This window comes from Strongyloides ratti, assembly GCF_001040885.1.
Source record: "Strongyloides ratti genome assembly S_ratti_ED321, chromosome : X".
NCBI lineage: Eukaryota > Metazoa > Nematoda > Chromadorea > Rhabditida > Strongyloididae > Strongyloides > Strongyloides ratti.
Window position 1 is genome coordinate 3,295,408 of NC_037309.1, and position 17,462 is coordinate 3,312,869.

Here is a 17,462-nt window from a genome sequence, read left to right on the forward strand (position 1 = left end):
TTCCTTATTTATATTCATATTAATGCCACACATATATCTTTAAGTCAATAATTACTCAATACTTTGATTAAACATATATATATTTTATTGAGATGTTTTTTTTTATCATTATATTACAAATTTATATACTTATATAGGATAATATAATGTCTTATATTTTTATTATTTATAAACTTATAGTATTATATCAGTAGTAAATAATTTTTTACATTATTTTTTAAAAAATGCTTATTTCTGATTTATAAATAATTATTAAATAGTATTTTAAGTGTATATATAAAATAATAAAAAAATATATCATTTGATGATTCATTATTATTGAAAAAAAAATAAATGTAAAGAAACATTTAAATAAAATTTTTATTTAAATATTATAATATTGATATAAACTAAAGATAATTTTTATCTTTAATATCAATATAAAGTTTCTTTTTTTAAAAAAGAAAAAAAAAATTTATTTAATGTATATTTATTTGTTGTCAATTGATTCATTTATATTTTTAAAAAACTGAATTAATGCTATTTTTGCTTATATGCATAAATAAGATTGTTTTATCAATATTTTATGATTTATTTGTAACAAAAAAAAATTAGATAAAACTTTGCCTCTCAGTTATATTTGCAGTTTTCAAACTATTTTTTGAATAAACCATACCATTTCCTCTTTTTTGAATATATTTAACATCATCCATCATTCTATAGTCATTTGTTGGATTTTTTGGATATTGTATATTAGAATGTTGATATTGTTGTTGATAAGGTTTAGAAGTATTAGTAAAATGTTTTATTCCACTACTTTCAATATTATTTTTATAAAGTTTATTTTGTTGGTTGTTAGAATATCCTATTGATGATTGTCTTGATGATGAAATATCATCATCCATTTCAATACATGTGACATTGTTTGGTAATTTAATTACACGAGTTTCATTAGCTAATTCTTCTACATTATCATAAAAACTATGTCTATTTGATCCATTTAATGGATATGAAGAAGAATTTTTATTTATTGTTGGTGTCCATCTACCAACTAGTGGACTTTCAGGATGAGTTTTACCATATTTTGTTAATTGTATTTTGGGATCAGGTTGAGAATGGTAATAAGGATCCGATGGATTGGTATAACTTGTTAATGATGTTTTAGAAAATTGAAAAGATGGTGATGTACTAGTAATAATATTTTTATTATCAATTGTATCTCTTGGAAATTTTGTCATAGATGATGGTGAATAAGTAGTATTATATTTATCGGAAGAATTTGTATAAGATTCTTTATTAATGTAATTTGTTGTTTTAAAATTATATTTATTTTTTTCGTTAATTTCATCCTTTAAATTGTTTGGTAATTTTTTTTTATTGATACCAGGTGATTTCCCTGTTGTAGCTATAAATATAAATTAATTTTAAAAAAATAATATAAAGTTAATTTATTGCGTAAAACATAATTGCAGACAAAACATAAAAAAAACAAGAATATATTAACATTAAAATGTGGCATTTGACATAAAAAATATTTGAAGCATTATTTTTTTTTAACATAAATAACTATTTCTTACATAATTGCGAAGGGAAAAAAATTAATTTTTTGCTGTTTGTGTAAATATATGATAAAAATGTTACAATAATAGTGTAAATGTTAAATGGAGAAGTAAAAAAAAAAAACTAAGATGACTTACAATTACAACGAGATTTTCTTATACTACGTATTTCATCAATTTCACTTTTAATCTCGTCTAAACTTCTATTCATTATAACACCAAAAGATTGTTGTGGTACTTCAATAGGATCATTCTCTCCTGGTGGTGGTGGTAAATGATCATTATTATTTTTTAATTTTTTATAATTTCTTTCTAAATTTAACATTGTATCATACATTGTATATCCAAAATCATTAGCTAATTTATCTTGTATATAATGTAAATATCCTTCAATACTGCACTTTCTTAATTGTTTTTGATGTAAATGTAAAATAGTATAACCAATAACAATTAACATACAACTACCATTTAATAAAAAAACATCCCAAAATCTTAATGCTAATGGAAATGGTACACGATCTAAAAAACATCCAAACCACCATTTAGTAAGATAAATTGATGGAATATCTTGATTTTGTAAATGTTTATTTAATTTTGGTAAATATTTTTCAACAATATAATTAAAATGTTTTTCATATCTCATTAAACTTGGAAAACCAATTTTAAAAAAACCATGCATTCCCCATTTTTTATTTGTAAGTAATGAATGCATACACCAAAATGAATCTTCCTCATCCATATACATTAAAAATAATGCACCTATTTGACTCATTCCTTGACAATACCCAACTTCTGTATTAAACATGGCACATGCTGTAAGAAGATTAAATAAACTTTTTTGCTTTAAATCATATCTTTTGCGAAATGCTAAATGATCTCTATATGTTCTATTGATATCAAGATCAATTTGTTTTATATCTTTACATAAAAGTAAAGATTTTTCAAGTAATTCTTTATAATAATTTTTTGGATATTTTTCTTTTAATTCCTGACATTCTAATAATATTGGCCATACAATTGGTCTCATTTTATCAGGAACACCTTTCCATATTCTTTCTTCCCATTTTTTATGATTTTTACCTTTTATTTTTAACATTTTTAACCATTTATATTCTCTTTTTAATTCTAATTGTTTTTCATGTATTGTATCTTCTGTATCAATTTTATCAAGATCTTTATGTACAAAACCATATCTATCAGTCATTTTATATAAATTAAAATCTGGATTTTCCCAATCATCAGCTTTACCTTCAGGATTACCAAAATATTTTATTTTAATTTCTTCTCTTTCCATTAAATCTTTATATTCTGGTGATAATTCTTCCTCATATTCATCACTATCATCACTACTTTCATCAAATTTTTTATCTCCTGAATATACATGAATTATATCATCATCTTCTTCACTTTCACTATCAAGTATATCAGTTTCTTTTCCATTATCTTCATTATATATTATAATATTACCAGAATGTGGTATTTTATTTATTGGTTTTATTTCATCAATAAGTGATATCTTGTTTGGAGATATCATGGTATGAGGTATATGTTTACCTGCATATATTGTTCGAGGAGATTTATTATCATGTATAGTCATTATATCATTACTTTTATCATTAATTTTTTTTTCTAAAATATCAGCAGCATTTATAATACTATTAACTTTAATATTTTGATGAATATATATACCAGAAAATTCATTTGAATTTATAACTGAATGACTTCTATCTTGTTTAACAGGATGAATAATTGGATTATTTGGAATATACCCTGAATAACTATGTGACATTTGATAATGTTCATTTTTTTTCTTTCCATAAGGTGAAGGATAAATAGAATGAGAATAATTATCTTTATTTCCTCCTTTATTATCAGATGAGAATGATGGATAATGAATTATTTCAACATAATTTGACTCTGCAGGTGGAGGTGGTGATACCATCTTCTAATTATTCTATTTATAATTTAATTATACTTCTTTTTTTGACCCGAGTTTTTTTTTTTTGAAATATAATATAAATTGTTACAGAATTTTAATTATATATATATAGAAAATAGTTTAATATAATAACACCTAAAGAGATAAAAAAAAATACTATAAAATATATAACATTTGAAATAGAAATTATTATAATTTTTTTTTCAATTTTATAAAATCTAATATTTATATAAAAATTAAAAATTAATAAGAAAAAAAAAATATTTTATAATTGTTTACTTAAAATATATATATAATTCTTATATGGCTTTGGAAAAATGCTACTACAGTTGACAATTATTGATCTTTTAAAATAAAATCATATTAAATAGTTAAAAAGATTTTATTTTTTTAATTAGCTATTATATCATATTAAATTTTATATATATATATATATATATACATACATATAAATATTATATCTAATAAAATATTTAAAAAAAAAATGTCTAAAAGTACATAAGATGTATGTAAGTAAATATTTAGAAAAAAAAATAAAGTTAATAAGAAATAACGTATAAATGACAACTTTTTAATAGATTTTAAAATTTAAAATGCAAACATTAGTAGGATGTGTTATATATTATTAAAAGTTTTATACGTTTATGTTGATATATTTAACTTTTTTTTTTCTTGTAATAATATATAATGGTAAAACTTTTTAAAGATATCTTAAAATAAAAGTTGTCATTTTATAAAAATTTTGGTTATTTTATAATAAACAAAATATAAATCTTAAGAAAAGAAAAAGATAAATATTTCAATATAAATCATTTGATAAATATAACTTATTTTTATACATTTTAAAGCATGAAAATATTTTAATATTACATTCTTTTAGTTAAAAGGAACTAATATACATATGAAATGCTTTTCAATACATCTGATCAAATATGATAGAAATTATAGGATTTTTAATATATAAATATAATAATAAATTAAATTCATCTACATAAAAATAATGTATAGTAATGTGTAGCTGACTATTTATATATAACTATATACATATATACAATTTATATAAAAAGGAAACGAGTGATTATTACTTAGAAGGAGGTACTAACGAACATATTTTGGTAAAGTTTTTAAATTAATTCTTAAAATTTTACTATTAACTTATATATGAAGTACTTAAAATTATTATAACAAAATAAGATATTAAAAAAAATATTCTTCTTGTTAAAATATTTTACAATTAATACATATTATATAAAATATTTGTCTGTCTATAATTTTCTTTAGTTTTAAATATTAACAAAATCTTGTTAATATAATTCTTTTTTAAAAATACAGTTAATAAACATAATTTTATTAACATTATTAAAATAAAATTTTTCTCATAATTTTTTTATAATAATATATATAGTTTAAATAATAATAAAATAACATTAAAAATTTTATATATCGAATATATATACATATATAATAACAAATTTAAATATATTGAAAAAAAAAAATAAAAATAAAGACGATGTGATTTTTTTATTATATTATAATAAGAAACTAAAACATCAAAACTTGAAACTTCTTTTAGTATTTTACTTCTTATATACATAATAAGCTTAGCTTAAATTTTAAATTATATAGTTTGGAAATGTATAAAAAAAAAGTTTAGTTAAATAAAACTATTTAGATATATTTTACAACATTATATTATTTATTTATTTTTAAATGAAATTCCATTCAATTTGGAAATAATATATATATATATAACTTTCTTTTTAGATACTAAAAAAGGTAAATATAAAAGAAATATTGTTATTTTTTATCCATTAATATTGTTTTTTATTTAAAAAAAAAAAGAATATAATTTGAAAAAAAATATAACAATTATATAAAAGACATCTTTATCATGAGATAATGATTTATATTTATTTATTTATTATTAAACACAAGTATTTAAAAAAAAATTATATATATAATTTTTAAAAAATTAAAAAAAGAAAAAAGTTATAGTGTTTAAATGAAAAAACATATATTGAGATACATACAAATATGGTATAAATTAATAAGGCAACCTAATTATAAAAATTAGTTGTTAAAATTTTAAAGAATCATTTTTATTTTTTCTGTTAGTTTTTATTTTTGTTATTGATAATGATCCTTCTGATGTTGTATCATTAGTAGAAATACCAATTGATACAGGAACAATTATATTCCCTTTTTTTTTACAACTTATTTTTTCAATAACATAATATATTATTGGTATCATTATTAATCCTTCCAATAATGATAAAATAACACATAATGTCATAGATTTTACAAATACTTCACCCATATATAAATTAACCCAAAGTAATGAAATAACACATGCTATTGTTGAGAATCCTGCTTGAAGGATTGGAAATGCAACAGCATGCATAGTATGTTCAATTAATTGTTTACTGTTACAATTTGGATTTTCTAATGATGCTTTATGATAATGAAAACATATATGTGCTGGCATATCAACAGAAAAACCAATTGTCATAATAATTGTTGCCATCATTATAGGATCTAAATCAATATTCCACCAATTTAAATATCCAATAACACCTAAACAGATAAAAAATATTGAAGTTGATGCAATAAGAATTGATTTTAAATCATATAGAAACCAAAATACAACAAAGCCCATTGACAAAAATGTTATTAATGAACTTTGTAATGTAACTGATGGTATAGTATTAATTAAATCTATTACTGGTGAGTCATCATTATAAACAGATACTTCAAATTCATCTTTATAGATATCAGCTTTCTTTCTCCATAATTGTAAAAGATTACCTCTATAAGTAATGTCTCTTAATTCTTTTCCTTCAAAACCAGTTGTAAAAAAGAAACTATCTAATTCACTAGTACCATTTTTAAATTTTAAAAAACCTTTCCAAAAACTATACTCAGGCCATTGTAAAAATTTTTCAAATTCTTCCAAATTAAGATGACCTTCTTCTTCACCTATTGCATTATTAAATTCAATAAAATCTCTTAGAAAAAATCTTGTTGATATTTTACCAATTGAATTACTCATATTTTCAAAATCATTAACTATCATTTCAAGTTTTTTTACTTGTATTGGATCAGATAAATTACCAGGTTTCCCAACAAAAATCATTAATGGTGTCATAATTGGTATAACATATTCTGTCTTATAATGATTTGCATCAAGAAGTTGTGAATTTGGGAGAAAAAATTTTTCTGGTCTCAAATTTATATGTAATTGTAATATTCCCTGAAAAAAATTATATATATATTTTTTTTCATTTTAATTACATTATGATATTAATGATTAAGGTTAAAATTATTAAAAAAAACATACCAATATTGAAAAAATAATATAACAAATGAATATAATACATAATAATAATATCATTTTCCATGTTGTTATCAAATTAATTATAAATTTTACAATTTCAATTAATTTATTTTTTGTTTTTCTCGATAATTCAGGTGACATATTCTATAATTAATAAAAAAAATTAATTTATATGTAAATAATGGCCTTCTCAATATGTAACCTACAAGTTTTTTATGAATTCTATTGATTAATGTATATTTTTCATTATCAACCATACAAATAAATTCTTTTTCACATACATATGTCATTATAGCTGAGAAGGTTGTTAATTGATATATTGTATCTATTAATATAGCAAAACCATTTCCGATACAAAATAATTGAATTTCAGGTGGTGATGTAATACATCCTACAAAAAATGCTAAAATATTTGTAAAAGCTGACAATAGAATTGAGGGACCTGTTTCACAAGTAACATATGATATACAATCTTCAATATCTTTTTTACTTAATTCTTCATACTCTAATTTTGAATGTTTTTGTGTAACAAATCTTTGTTGTGCATGAATCATTAAAAATGAATCATCAATGCCTATTGCTAATATTAAAAATGGTGTTATTGCTAATATTGGACTAAAAGGAAAACCCATAAATATCATTAATGAAAATGTTGTAGCAGTTGACATTAATGGAACAATACATGCAGAAAAAGTTAATATAAATTTATATATTGTAAATTGTCTATTGATAGCACTACTTATATATGTTGTTGTAACTGTAAATATTGTCATTAATATAAATCCAACACCTAAAAATGGTTCCATTGACTTTCCTGTCATTGTCATTTCTTTTTCAAGATATGATTGTGATATTCCTATAGCATAAACATTATCTGATTTAAATGAATTTTTTAAATAATTTGATATTTTAATTTCATATCTTTTAACATCACTTAATGTCCAAGTTGGTTTTTTTTCTGAACGTAATTGTAAAATAATCATTTTAGCAAATTCCATATTTGTTAAATCATTAACTGTAATATTTTTTTTTAATTTAACACCAAATAAATTTTCTTGTATACTAAATGATCTTCCAAATAATGATGTTATTGGATATGATAAATTAACTCTTAAATCTTTACTTTTTAAACCATTTTCATTATCTTTCCATAAAATTTGAAAACCATTATAAAATTGTCTGATACCTTCATTAATATCACAAAAACCAGTACAAAATTGTGAGAATGTCAAATTATTTCCTGTTTTTGATTCATCAAAAGTAATATTATTTTGAAGATAATTTATAATCCTTATTGTATCATTTAAACATTCATTTCTTAACATTGTGCCATTATCTTTAGCTAAAACCATTATAAATATAGTTATACCTCTACCATTTTGATTAAAAAATTTTTCATAAATTTCTATTTCTTTAATTGAACGAGCATCTGATGGTGTATAACCATATGGTATAGATGTTTGTTTTGTTTTTGATACATGTAATCCACATAAAGATGTTAAAATAATTGTTACAATTAAAATAAATATATAATTTTTTGTGACGAATCTACCAATTTTATCAAAAAATGTATTAAGAAATTTAATAAAAATTGATGCTTCCTCAGTGGAAGTTATTTTTTCCATTCTTTTTTTCTTATATATATGTATATATATATATTTGTCGTTAATAATTTAATATATAATAAATCTTAAAAAAAAAAGAATATATTAAATAAAAAGTTTTATAATATGTATTTTTTTATATATAGAAAGAATTTATTCCATAAACATAAAAATATAGAATAATTATCCAAAGAATTGGAATATAAATATTTAATTTTTAAAATGTTTTTGATGAGATCATTAACTAAAAAGAATAAACTGTTTCTTAAAAAAAAGTTCATGGGATGTCAAATTTTTATGAGTTAGTAATAGGAACCGAGGTCAAATGGGTGTTTTAAACTCATCATATATCATAAAAATAACAGCTAATTAGAATATTTTTCTAAATAAACCTGTACAAAATATAAAAATATAATATGTTTCAAAATAAATATTGATGACACATTAATGAAGCATTCAGTGAAAGTTTTCATTTAACAAAAATATGATCATTAATATAAAATAAAAATCTTATAGATAAAAAACATGCTTTTAAATAAATAGATATTTAAAATACAAAAAAAAAATAAATATAGATATTATTTTAGAGTTAACTAAGAAATTTACTAAAGACCATTTAAAAATATGATATAGAGAAATGTGACAATTAAAAGTAAAATCAGTAAATAACACAAAAACTGCTTTATCAAAGTATAAATAAAGAAAAATAGATAAAAAAAATATAAAATAAATCAGTTTAAGGTAGATGATAACTATTTAGAAAATATTATTTAAAGTAAACTTTTGCCTTAATATTAAGTGACATATAAATAAAAAAATTTTTTTTTCAATTAAAAAATATATTTTTATTTTAAAATTATTGTAAAAATACCTGTCTTCTAGTAATTGTATACAGCAATCCATCCATATTTATAATAATAAAAGGGCATTTAATAAATAATTTTTATAAAGGATTATATACATTATAATATTAGTGCTTGTAATATACTTATTTTAAACTACAATTCAAAAAAAAAAAATGGGACACATAATTTAGCGAATAAAGATCATAAATTAGAATTTATTTTTTTTTTAAATATTAAAAATTTATAAATATATTTTTTAATTGCTTTATTTTATTTGAAAAAATATATATATAATAACTTAAAAATAATTTTTTTTAAATCAAAATAAGGATAATAGCAAGTGTAACTATTATAATAAATACTTTATTAATTAAAAAATATAAACAATAAGATTAAAAAAAGGAGTTAAAATAACAGATAATTGTTCTCTGTTTTTATTTTTAATTTATAGTACTACTTAAATTTTAAAATGTTATTAAATAATCAAATGTTTATTTTTTATTAACTTATTTCATCTATCATCTATTACTTTTTTTTTCGTGTATCATTTTAAAATATTCAATGTATTTTTCTATCAGTTAAACTTTCTTTATTATTTTTTTAAAAACATTTCATAAAATATTTATATTAAGTATACATTTCAATAACATGTGAATTTTTTTTCATAAAAAACACTTTTTTAATTTATTATTTAACTAAAAAGTTATTTAAATTGGCGCAATAGTATTACATAATATTTCACAAAATATAGTCAAACATGTTGAATAGTAATTTTATTTTTATTTTATTTAAAATGTTGACAAGATTATTTTATTTACAAGGAGCATTCAAATTAACTATCAGGTAATTAGTAATCATAGGTTAGAAATTCAAGTTTCACAGTCAACATGTTTCCGCTCTCTCTATAATTAACTTTTTTTTTTAAGCTTCAAATAAAAGAATTTCTTTTTTAAATGTTATTATGATATTTTAACTTCTAGTTGACTTTTGTTACATGTTATAATTTATTAAAATATATTTGATGTGTTATTATTAGTCTTACTAAAATCATCTCTGGTGGCTCCTTGATTAGCAAACCGTTCATTTTCAATTTGATAGTATTTCTCTTTTTTGTCTGTTGATCCATCAAAAATAGGTAACATTTTATCAATAAATATTCGTGTTTTTATTGGAAAAAATAATAAAGTATCATTTGTATTTGGTATATTGGTATCATTAGTATTTTTATCAAGATCATCTAAATAAGTGTCAGGATTTCTATCAAAATATTCTTCATAATCTTTAACATCTTTTGTTTCTCCACTTATTGTTCTACTTATACTTTCAATAGGTTTATTATTATTAATTTCTTTTGAATTTTTTTCATTATTTGATTCACTTGATATTGCCATCATACTTTTTATATCACCTGATAGTGGCATAAAAAAAGATGATACGTGATGTAAAATAAAAATATTTATTAGTATTTGAAAATAAATCATTTTTAATGTTAGTAGGGTAATGAGAAATACCAAGACAAATTTAAAAATAATGATGCCTATCTTACCTACATGAACTATTTATATGGTGTTTTTTTTAACTAACAATAAGATGATAAAAAAATTAATAATAGCTTTAGTGGTCGTTTTTTTTTTACAACACACCCATTAAAATAACTATACAGGTAGTAAAATTGTATAGGCAAAAATTTTTATATTTCTCATCACTTATTACCATCAAAAATTCATTAAAAATATAATTAATTATGTTCAAATAAATTATTTAAACCTGATGCTTAATTTTTTATATTTAGCATACTACAAAATCATGAGAATGTTACATATATAATATGATCTAATTGTTTACTATTAAAATATAAAAAAAAAATTTTTTTTTATTTTTATCTTTATAAAAATTTTTTTTTAAATAATAATTGATAAATAAGTAAAATATTTATATATTTTATAAAAGAAAGTAAAAAAAAATAAAAGACAATTTGTTAAACATAAATAATAATTTTTTTTTGCAATTAAACCTATTATTTTTTTTTGCAATATTCTTTTTTTAACTTTATAAACTAAAATTTTGCTTGTCATACATTTTCAACTTTTGACAATGATACTTTAGAATATTTTCTTAAAGAAAGTGGATTTAATGTACTTTTTCTCCATGACATTGATAAATCTACTGATAAATGTCTTCGTATTGCTGTTATTGGAAGAGATGAATAACTTTTTAATGATTGATTGTCACCCCATAAAATGACAGAAGGATTTCTACTATTTGCAGCTGATTTTAATTGTTCTATTTCAATTTTTAATTCTTCATGAAATTTATCATCTTCATCTGATTTTTCTAATTTTTCTTTAAAATAATGTGATACAACCATTGTTGCAAATGCATCACCTAAAACATTAATTGCAGTACGTATACGATCTCTGAAAAATAAAATAGTTAATTAAATTAATAAAAAAAAAAGTAGTATTATTTTTTTTTTCCTTACAATAGCCAGTCAATTGTAATAAGAAGTGGTATATCTTTAAGTGGTAATCCAAGTGTACTTAAAATTAATAATATTGATACTAAACCAGCAGGAACAGAACCAAGACCTAATGAAGCTAAGGTTGCTGTTAAGCTAACTGTAATAACTTCTGGTAATGTCAAGGTTACATTATTTAATTGAGCAATAAAAATGACTGCAATTGCTTCATATAAAGCATTACCATCCATATTTATTGTTGAACCCATAGGTAAGACAAATCTTGTAATTCTCCTATCACAACCTAAATTATTTTCCATACATTGCATTGATAATGGTAATGCAGCACCATTTGATGCTGTACCAAAACCTGTTACAACAGCTTGAGCTATTCCTTTTACAACAATCATTGGATTTTTTCTTGTTAAAATAAAATATAAAAGTGGCATATTTATAATTGTATGAAACATTAAAGCACTTATAACTGTTATAACATACATCATTAAAACAGTTGCTGTATCAGATAAATTATCAAGTTCCAATAAATTACCACATATAAGGCACACAATACCTAATGGTGCAAACCACATTATAACTTCAACAAATTTCATTATAACAGCTTCTAATATAATAAAAAATTCAATAATAATACGTGCTCTTTCACCTAGTTGTGATATAACAATACCAAAACCAGTACAAAAAACAATTATACCTATAATATTCATACCAGGAACATATTCAATAACTCTATGCCTATTTGGTGATACAAATGAACCAGTAATATTATGAAATGCTTTAGGTTTTATATAAACAGTTTGTGTTCTTTGAAATGTTGCTTGTACAATATTTTCTGGTAACATATTTCTAATAAGATCTAAAAATGTATCTAATGGATTAATATTACCATGTGTAGCACCAGTAACTTTAATATCATTTTTAATTGTTGGATCACCAGGATGAATTACAAGAACAAGAATAATTCCAGTCTAAAAATAAAAAAAAAATAAAAAACAAAAAATATTTAAAATAATATTATTACAATTGTTGCTAATGCTGTTGTAGTAAGATAATATAATACTGTAATTAATCCCATTTGCCCAGAATCTTTTGCATTCATTTGTGCTAAAGCTGATATTAATGATGCAAATATTAATGGTAGAATCATTAATTTTAATACTTGCATAAAAATTTCACCAGGAAAATTTATTAATGTTATTACTTCTTTAGGTAATGTAAATTGTCGAAGAATGAAACCTAAGAATAATCCTATTATTACTGCACCAATAGTGAATAATAAAGAAAAATTATGTTTTACAAATTTTTTTATAGCTTTTTTTGAATTCCGTCTAACCATTATATGAATAGGTATTTTTTTTGTTGAGATTTATTTTTTATAAAATGATAAAAAAAAATTAATATTCTGGAAGAAAAAAAAATTTTAATATGTTTTTTCTTTACAAATAAAAATTTTTTAAAAAAAAAATGTAATAATATAGGTAATACATAAAATACAAAAATAATTGTTTTCCAAATACTATCAATATTACATTAAATTTTGTTGTCAGTAGCTTTTAGTTAGTTTCATGGATTATCAGTTATCAATTGTAGACATAAAATACTATGTTTTGTGACGTCAATAACTGATGGAACTAAATTTATAACTTGTATAAATGGTTACTAAAAATTCATATCTTTACAATTTAATTATAATTCAAAATTTAATATTGTTGAAAAAAAGTTAATGTTATTATTATTTTAAATGTAAATGTATATTTATATATATATATACAATTATCAATCTTAAGCTTGATTAGCATTATATATATATTAGATTATAACTTTGTTTATTTAATATAATCAACGTAATATCTTTTATCAAATACTTACTTTATTAATACTAGTAGTTTGATAAAAATAATAATTTTTGTATCATAACATTTTATTCAATCGTTAATGATTACAACTATTAATTATGTAAAAAAAATTAATATATATGTTTAACTCTCTTTGGTTGACATCATCCTTAATTAAAAATTGTTTGTTGAAGAAAAATATTTATTCTTTAAATAATTTTAAAATAAGAATTGAAATTAATTAAATAGTAGCATTTAGTATATTTAATTATATTCAAAATGGATAATTTTATTTAAATAGAAACCTTATTGTTATTTGCCTCATCCTACAATTTATTATATTATATATATCAATATATATATTTTTTTTTCAATTATATTTATATATATAGTATTATTAATAAATTGTTCATTCTGAGATCATGGTTTAATGAAATGATCATAATAAAAAAAAAAATTTTTTTTTTTAAACACCATTTTACTTTTTTGTTATAAAAATATATAGGAAAATTATATCTTGCTTTTTTTTTGTATTATTTAATAATAGTTAGCACATAATTTCCAACGGCAAGGTGCTGGATTGTATTCTGAGACAAAAGGTTGTGCTAAAAAATATAATTTTTTAATGATTTTAATTAAAATATATATATTAAATATGTATAATTACCTCTTCTAATAATATGTCTTTTCTTAGTTAAATCTAAATCAAATCCACCGTAATTGTTACCAATGTCAGTCATATCGTGATAAGATTTAAAACCATTAAGTAGAAATTTTCTATTAAGAAGATAAAAAGATGATGAATCCTAAATAAGATTGAAAAATGTTTGATTATTTAAATAACTTACATCATCATAAAATGATCGTGACTCAGTCACATGAAAAAAAGATAGAATGAAGTAAAAAATTGCAAAAAATTTCAATAAAATTTTGAACATTCTATATATAAATGATAAACTATAAATAAAATATAATTTTTTTTTAAATTTATGATACATTTATTTATTATAAAAAAAATTAATAATTTTTGTTAAAATAAATTAATATATAAAATAGTTTAAAGATATAAAATAATATATATAAAGACAATCATTAATTTATAATATTACAGACACTTTTTTTTTCTACATGATATTAAAGATAAATAAGAATTTAAAAACATTGAAATTAAAATGTTTTTTCATTTATAATTAATATTCTTGTTCAAGAATATTTTAATAAATATTTATTTTAAGTAATATAACATTATATAACTGTAATAAAATGGTGAAAAATTTTTTTTGTTAAAATAAGAGTTAAATTATTTCATTTCTTTTTATATCTTATTAAAATGAATACAGTTTATTTATATAATTAATAAATATCATGTACACATATGGGACATTACTATTAAATATTATATTTAAATTGGTACTTTTATGGGGTACTGAATGAGAACATAATATTACCGATTTCACACCTTTTTACAAAATATGCAAATAAAAAGCAATTAATTTTTAGCATACTTTTCTATTAATTTTAAATAAAAGTAATGAAAGATTAAAAAACATAATCTATATGGTTATTTAAATTTTAATAACTTAATCGTATAATATTTTCTAATGAGGAATAATAAAGTTATTCAAATAAATATTTAACTTTTATTTATTCATTATTATATACGTAGGTGGAACTTACATAATATAAATTCTTGCAATTAAAAAACTTAAATAATTGATACAATAATATAAGATATATAAAATAAAAATAAAAAAATCAAATTAGTATATATATATATATATATTATTATATTATTATTCTTTTATATATATATATTTTTTTTTATAAAATAATGAAGGAAAAATTTGTTTGGTTGTTGTTGCATGATTTGTGATTAAAATGAATATGCGTAAATTATACAAGACATGCAATTTATAAAAATATAATACAAATTTTTTTAAAAAAAAAAAGTAAAAATTATTGTGGAGGTTTTTAAATTTATAGAAAAGTAGATAGAAGAAAATAAATAATTATTAATGTTAGAAATTTCTAGTTCCTTGAATGGCATCATTAAGAAGTGTAATGAGGAGAATTATAATGACGTAAACGCTACTGTCCATCTATTTAATTTATTTTTTTCTTTCCAAAGGCCAATTGTAGATAAACTATTTTAAGTTTTAATTAATTAAACTAATTTGAACATAAGGAGGAATACATTTTTAAAGAAAACAAAAAAAAATGTGTACATATTTAAAATCATAATGATGACATTTATTTTTATAGTTATTATGTATTCTAAGTCAAATTAAATAAAACGTTTTTTCTAATTACGTGGGTTTAATATTTAAAAAGATCTTTGAAAATTATATTCATAAAAAATGTTTGTATTATATATTAAATAAAATGAATAGATCAATTAATTAGTACATATCTCATTAACGATTAATTCATTAATCTTAAAATATAAAGAAAATTAAAAATAATTTGTTGTTTAAAATTTTGACATTACATTTTTAATAATAATTATTTCTTTAATATATATATAAAAAATTTTTAAATATCATAAAAATAATGTTTTGTTATATATGTTTCAATTCATGGTTATTTATAAAACTTTTTTATAAAAAATAATTAAGAAATTAAAATAAATTGTATAACATAAAACATATTTTTTTTTATCAATAGAAGAAGAATTTAATGAATTAAAGATGTGAAAAAATTTTTAATTTCCATTACATGCTAGTATTCATATATCATTAATTTAAATTAAATTAATATTTAATTAAATTATAAAATTGTTAACTTATAATAGAAATAAAAATCACAACTTAATTGAAAAAAATTTTATTCTATAAATTTATTTTAATAATTTTATTCATCAATTAATACATACTTTTTAAATTAATTTATTTACTTTTTTGTTAATTTATTGTTAAAAAAACATTGCAAAAAAAAAAGAATGGTTAATGATTTTATTAACTCGAAATGTATGAGTGTTCATTTTATTATATATCTCCCTCATTGACCTATAAAATTGTTATAATTTACTATTTATAATAACAATTACAAGGTTACCATTTATAGTAATAAAAGTGTATCTAATATAATGGTAATTATTAATAGACTCTTTTTTTTTAAATTAAATACATTTTATTTTTGTTTTTTTTATTTTTTTAAAACACTTATTACTAAAAATAAAATATTTTTGTCATATTAAAGTTAAAAAAAAAGTCAGCTATATTGACATTATATTATTTTTAAATATAATTTAGTTATGCTGTTTCAATATTATTTTTTTAGCTAAAAGTTTAATTGGTTAAATTAAATATAATTTGTTATAATAAATAAATAATTTGCATATTTCTTTATTTACATCAACATTGTACAAAATATAACGTTTGATATAAATTTATTTATTTATTATAAAACTTCATCTCTTTTTTTTTCCAATTTATTTGTGTTAAAAAAAAACTCCACCTATATCTAGTCCTTTCTTAACTTTTCTAACATCTTTTTCCTCCCATTTGATGTACTATGTAAGCTTTCAAAATATCATTTATACTTAAAAGAATTGTAAGACTCTAGTAGCATAATGTAAATTGCAGCATAGCGCACTTTATAATTCAACCATCTGCCAGTTGTGAATTTATATATATGACATATAGAAATATATATATATATATATATTTGAATTACATATATTTGTTAGTAGTCTTATGTCCAATTCTTCTCCAGCTGGCGTCAAGACTGGGAATAGCGGTTACTTTGCCGCAGTAATCTATTGCGTGGTTACATTTTAGATAGCCAAATTGATTATTTAAGCTTTTTTGAATCAAAAGTTAAACTGTTTTTATGAAAATTACAATAAATACACCATTTTCTCTTTTTATTACACTATCAAATCATTTATTT

At 19.7% G+C, this 17,462-nt stretch overlaps 5 protein-coding genes across 5 annotated transcripts; all 5 read right to left on the bottom strand.

The window, feature by feature from the left end:
* Positions 1 to 590: 590 nt before the first annotated feature.
* SRAE_X000069300 (USP6 N-terminal-like protein) lies at positions 591 to 3,480 on the bottom strand (the record flags this gene model as incomplete). Its single annotated transcript, XM_024645067.1, has 2 exons — positions 591 to 1,384; positions 1,677 to 3,480. 2 exons carry the CDS (start codon positions 3,478 to 3,480, stop codon positions 591 to 593), a joined length of 2,598 nt encoding a protein of 865 aa, XP_024510562.1.
* A 2,074-nt stretch (positions 3,481 to 5,554) lies between these two features.
* On the bottom strand, positions 5,555 to 8,436 carry SRAE_X000069400 (Sterol-sensing domain and Patched family-containing protein; the record flags this gene model as incomplete). The annotated part of the gene is made up of 3 exons (XM_024645068.1): positions 5,555 to 6,727; positions 6,815 to 6,955; positions 7,018 to 8,436. The coding sequence occupies 3 exons, from the start codon at positions 8,434 to 8,436 to the stop codon at positions 5,555 to 5,557; spliced, it is 2,733 nt and encodes a 910-aa protein (XP_024510563.1).
* Positions 8,437 to 10,267: 1,831 nt separating this feature from the next.
* SRAE_X000069500 (Hypothetical protein) lies at positions 10,268 to 10,681 on the bottom strand (the record flags this gene model as incomplete). The annotated part of the gene is made up of 1 exon (XM_024645069.1): positions 10,268 to 10,681. One exon carries the CDS (start codon positions 10,679 to 10,681, stop codon positions 10,268 to 10,270), a length of 414 nt encoding a protein of 137 aa, XP_024510564.1.
* A 650-nt stretch (positions 10,682 to 11,331) lies between these two features.
* On the bottom strand, positions 11,332 to 13,072 carry SRAE_X000069600 (Excitatory amino acid transporter 2; the record flags this gene model as incomplete). The annotated part of the gene is made up of 3 exons (XM_024645070.1): positions 11,332 to 11,677; positions 11,743 to 12,704; positions 12,758 to 13,072. The coding sequence occupies 3 exons, from the start codon at positions 13,070 to 13,072 to the stop codon at positions 11,332 to 11,334; spliced, it is 1,623 nt and encodes a 540-aa protein (XP_024510565.1).
* A 1,036-nt stretch (positions 13,073 to 14,108) lies between these two features.
* Positions 14,109 to 16,300, bottom strand: SRAE_X000069700 (Hypothetical protein; the record flags this gene model as incomplete). Its single annotated transcript, XM_024645071.1, has 5 exons — positions 14,109 to 14,176; positions 14,239 to 14,377; positions 14,420 to 14,528; positions 15,249 to 15,275; positions 16,287 to 16,300. The coding sequence occupies 5 exons, from the start codon at positions 16,298 to 16,300 to the stop codon at positions 14,109 to 14,111; spliced, it is 357 nt and encodes a 118-aa protein (XP_024510566.1).
* Positions 16,301 to 17,462: the final 1,162 nt, after the last annotated feature.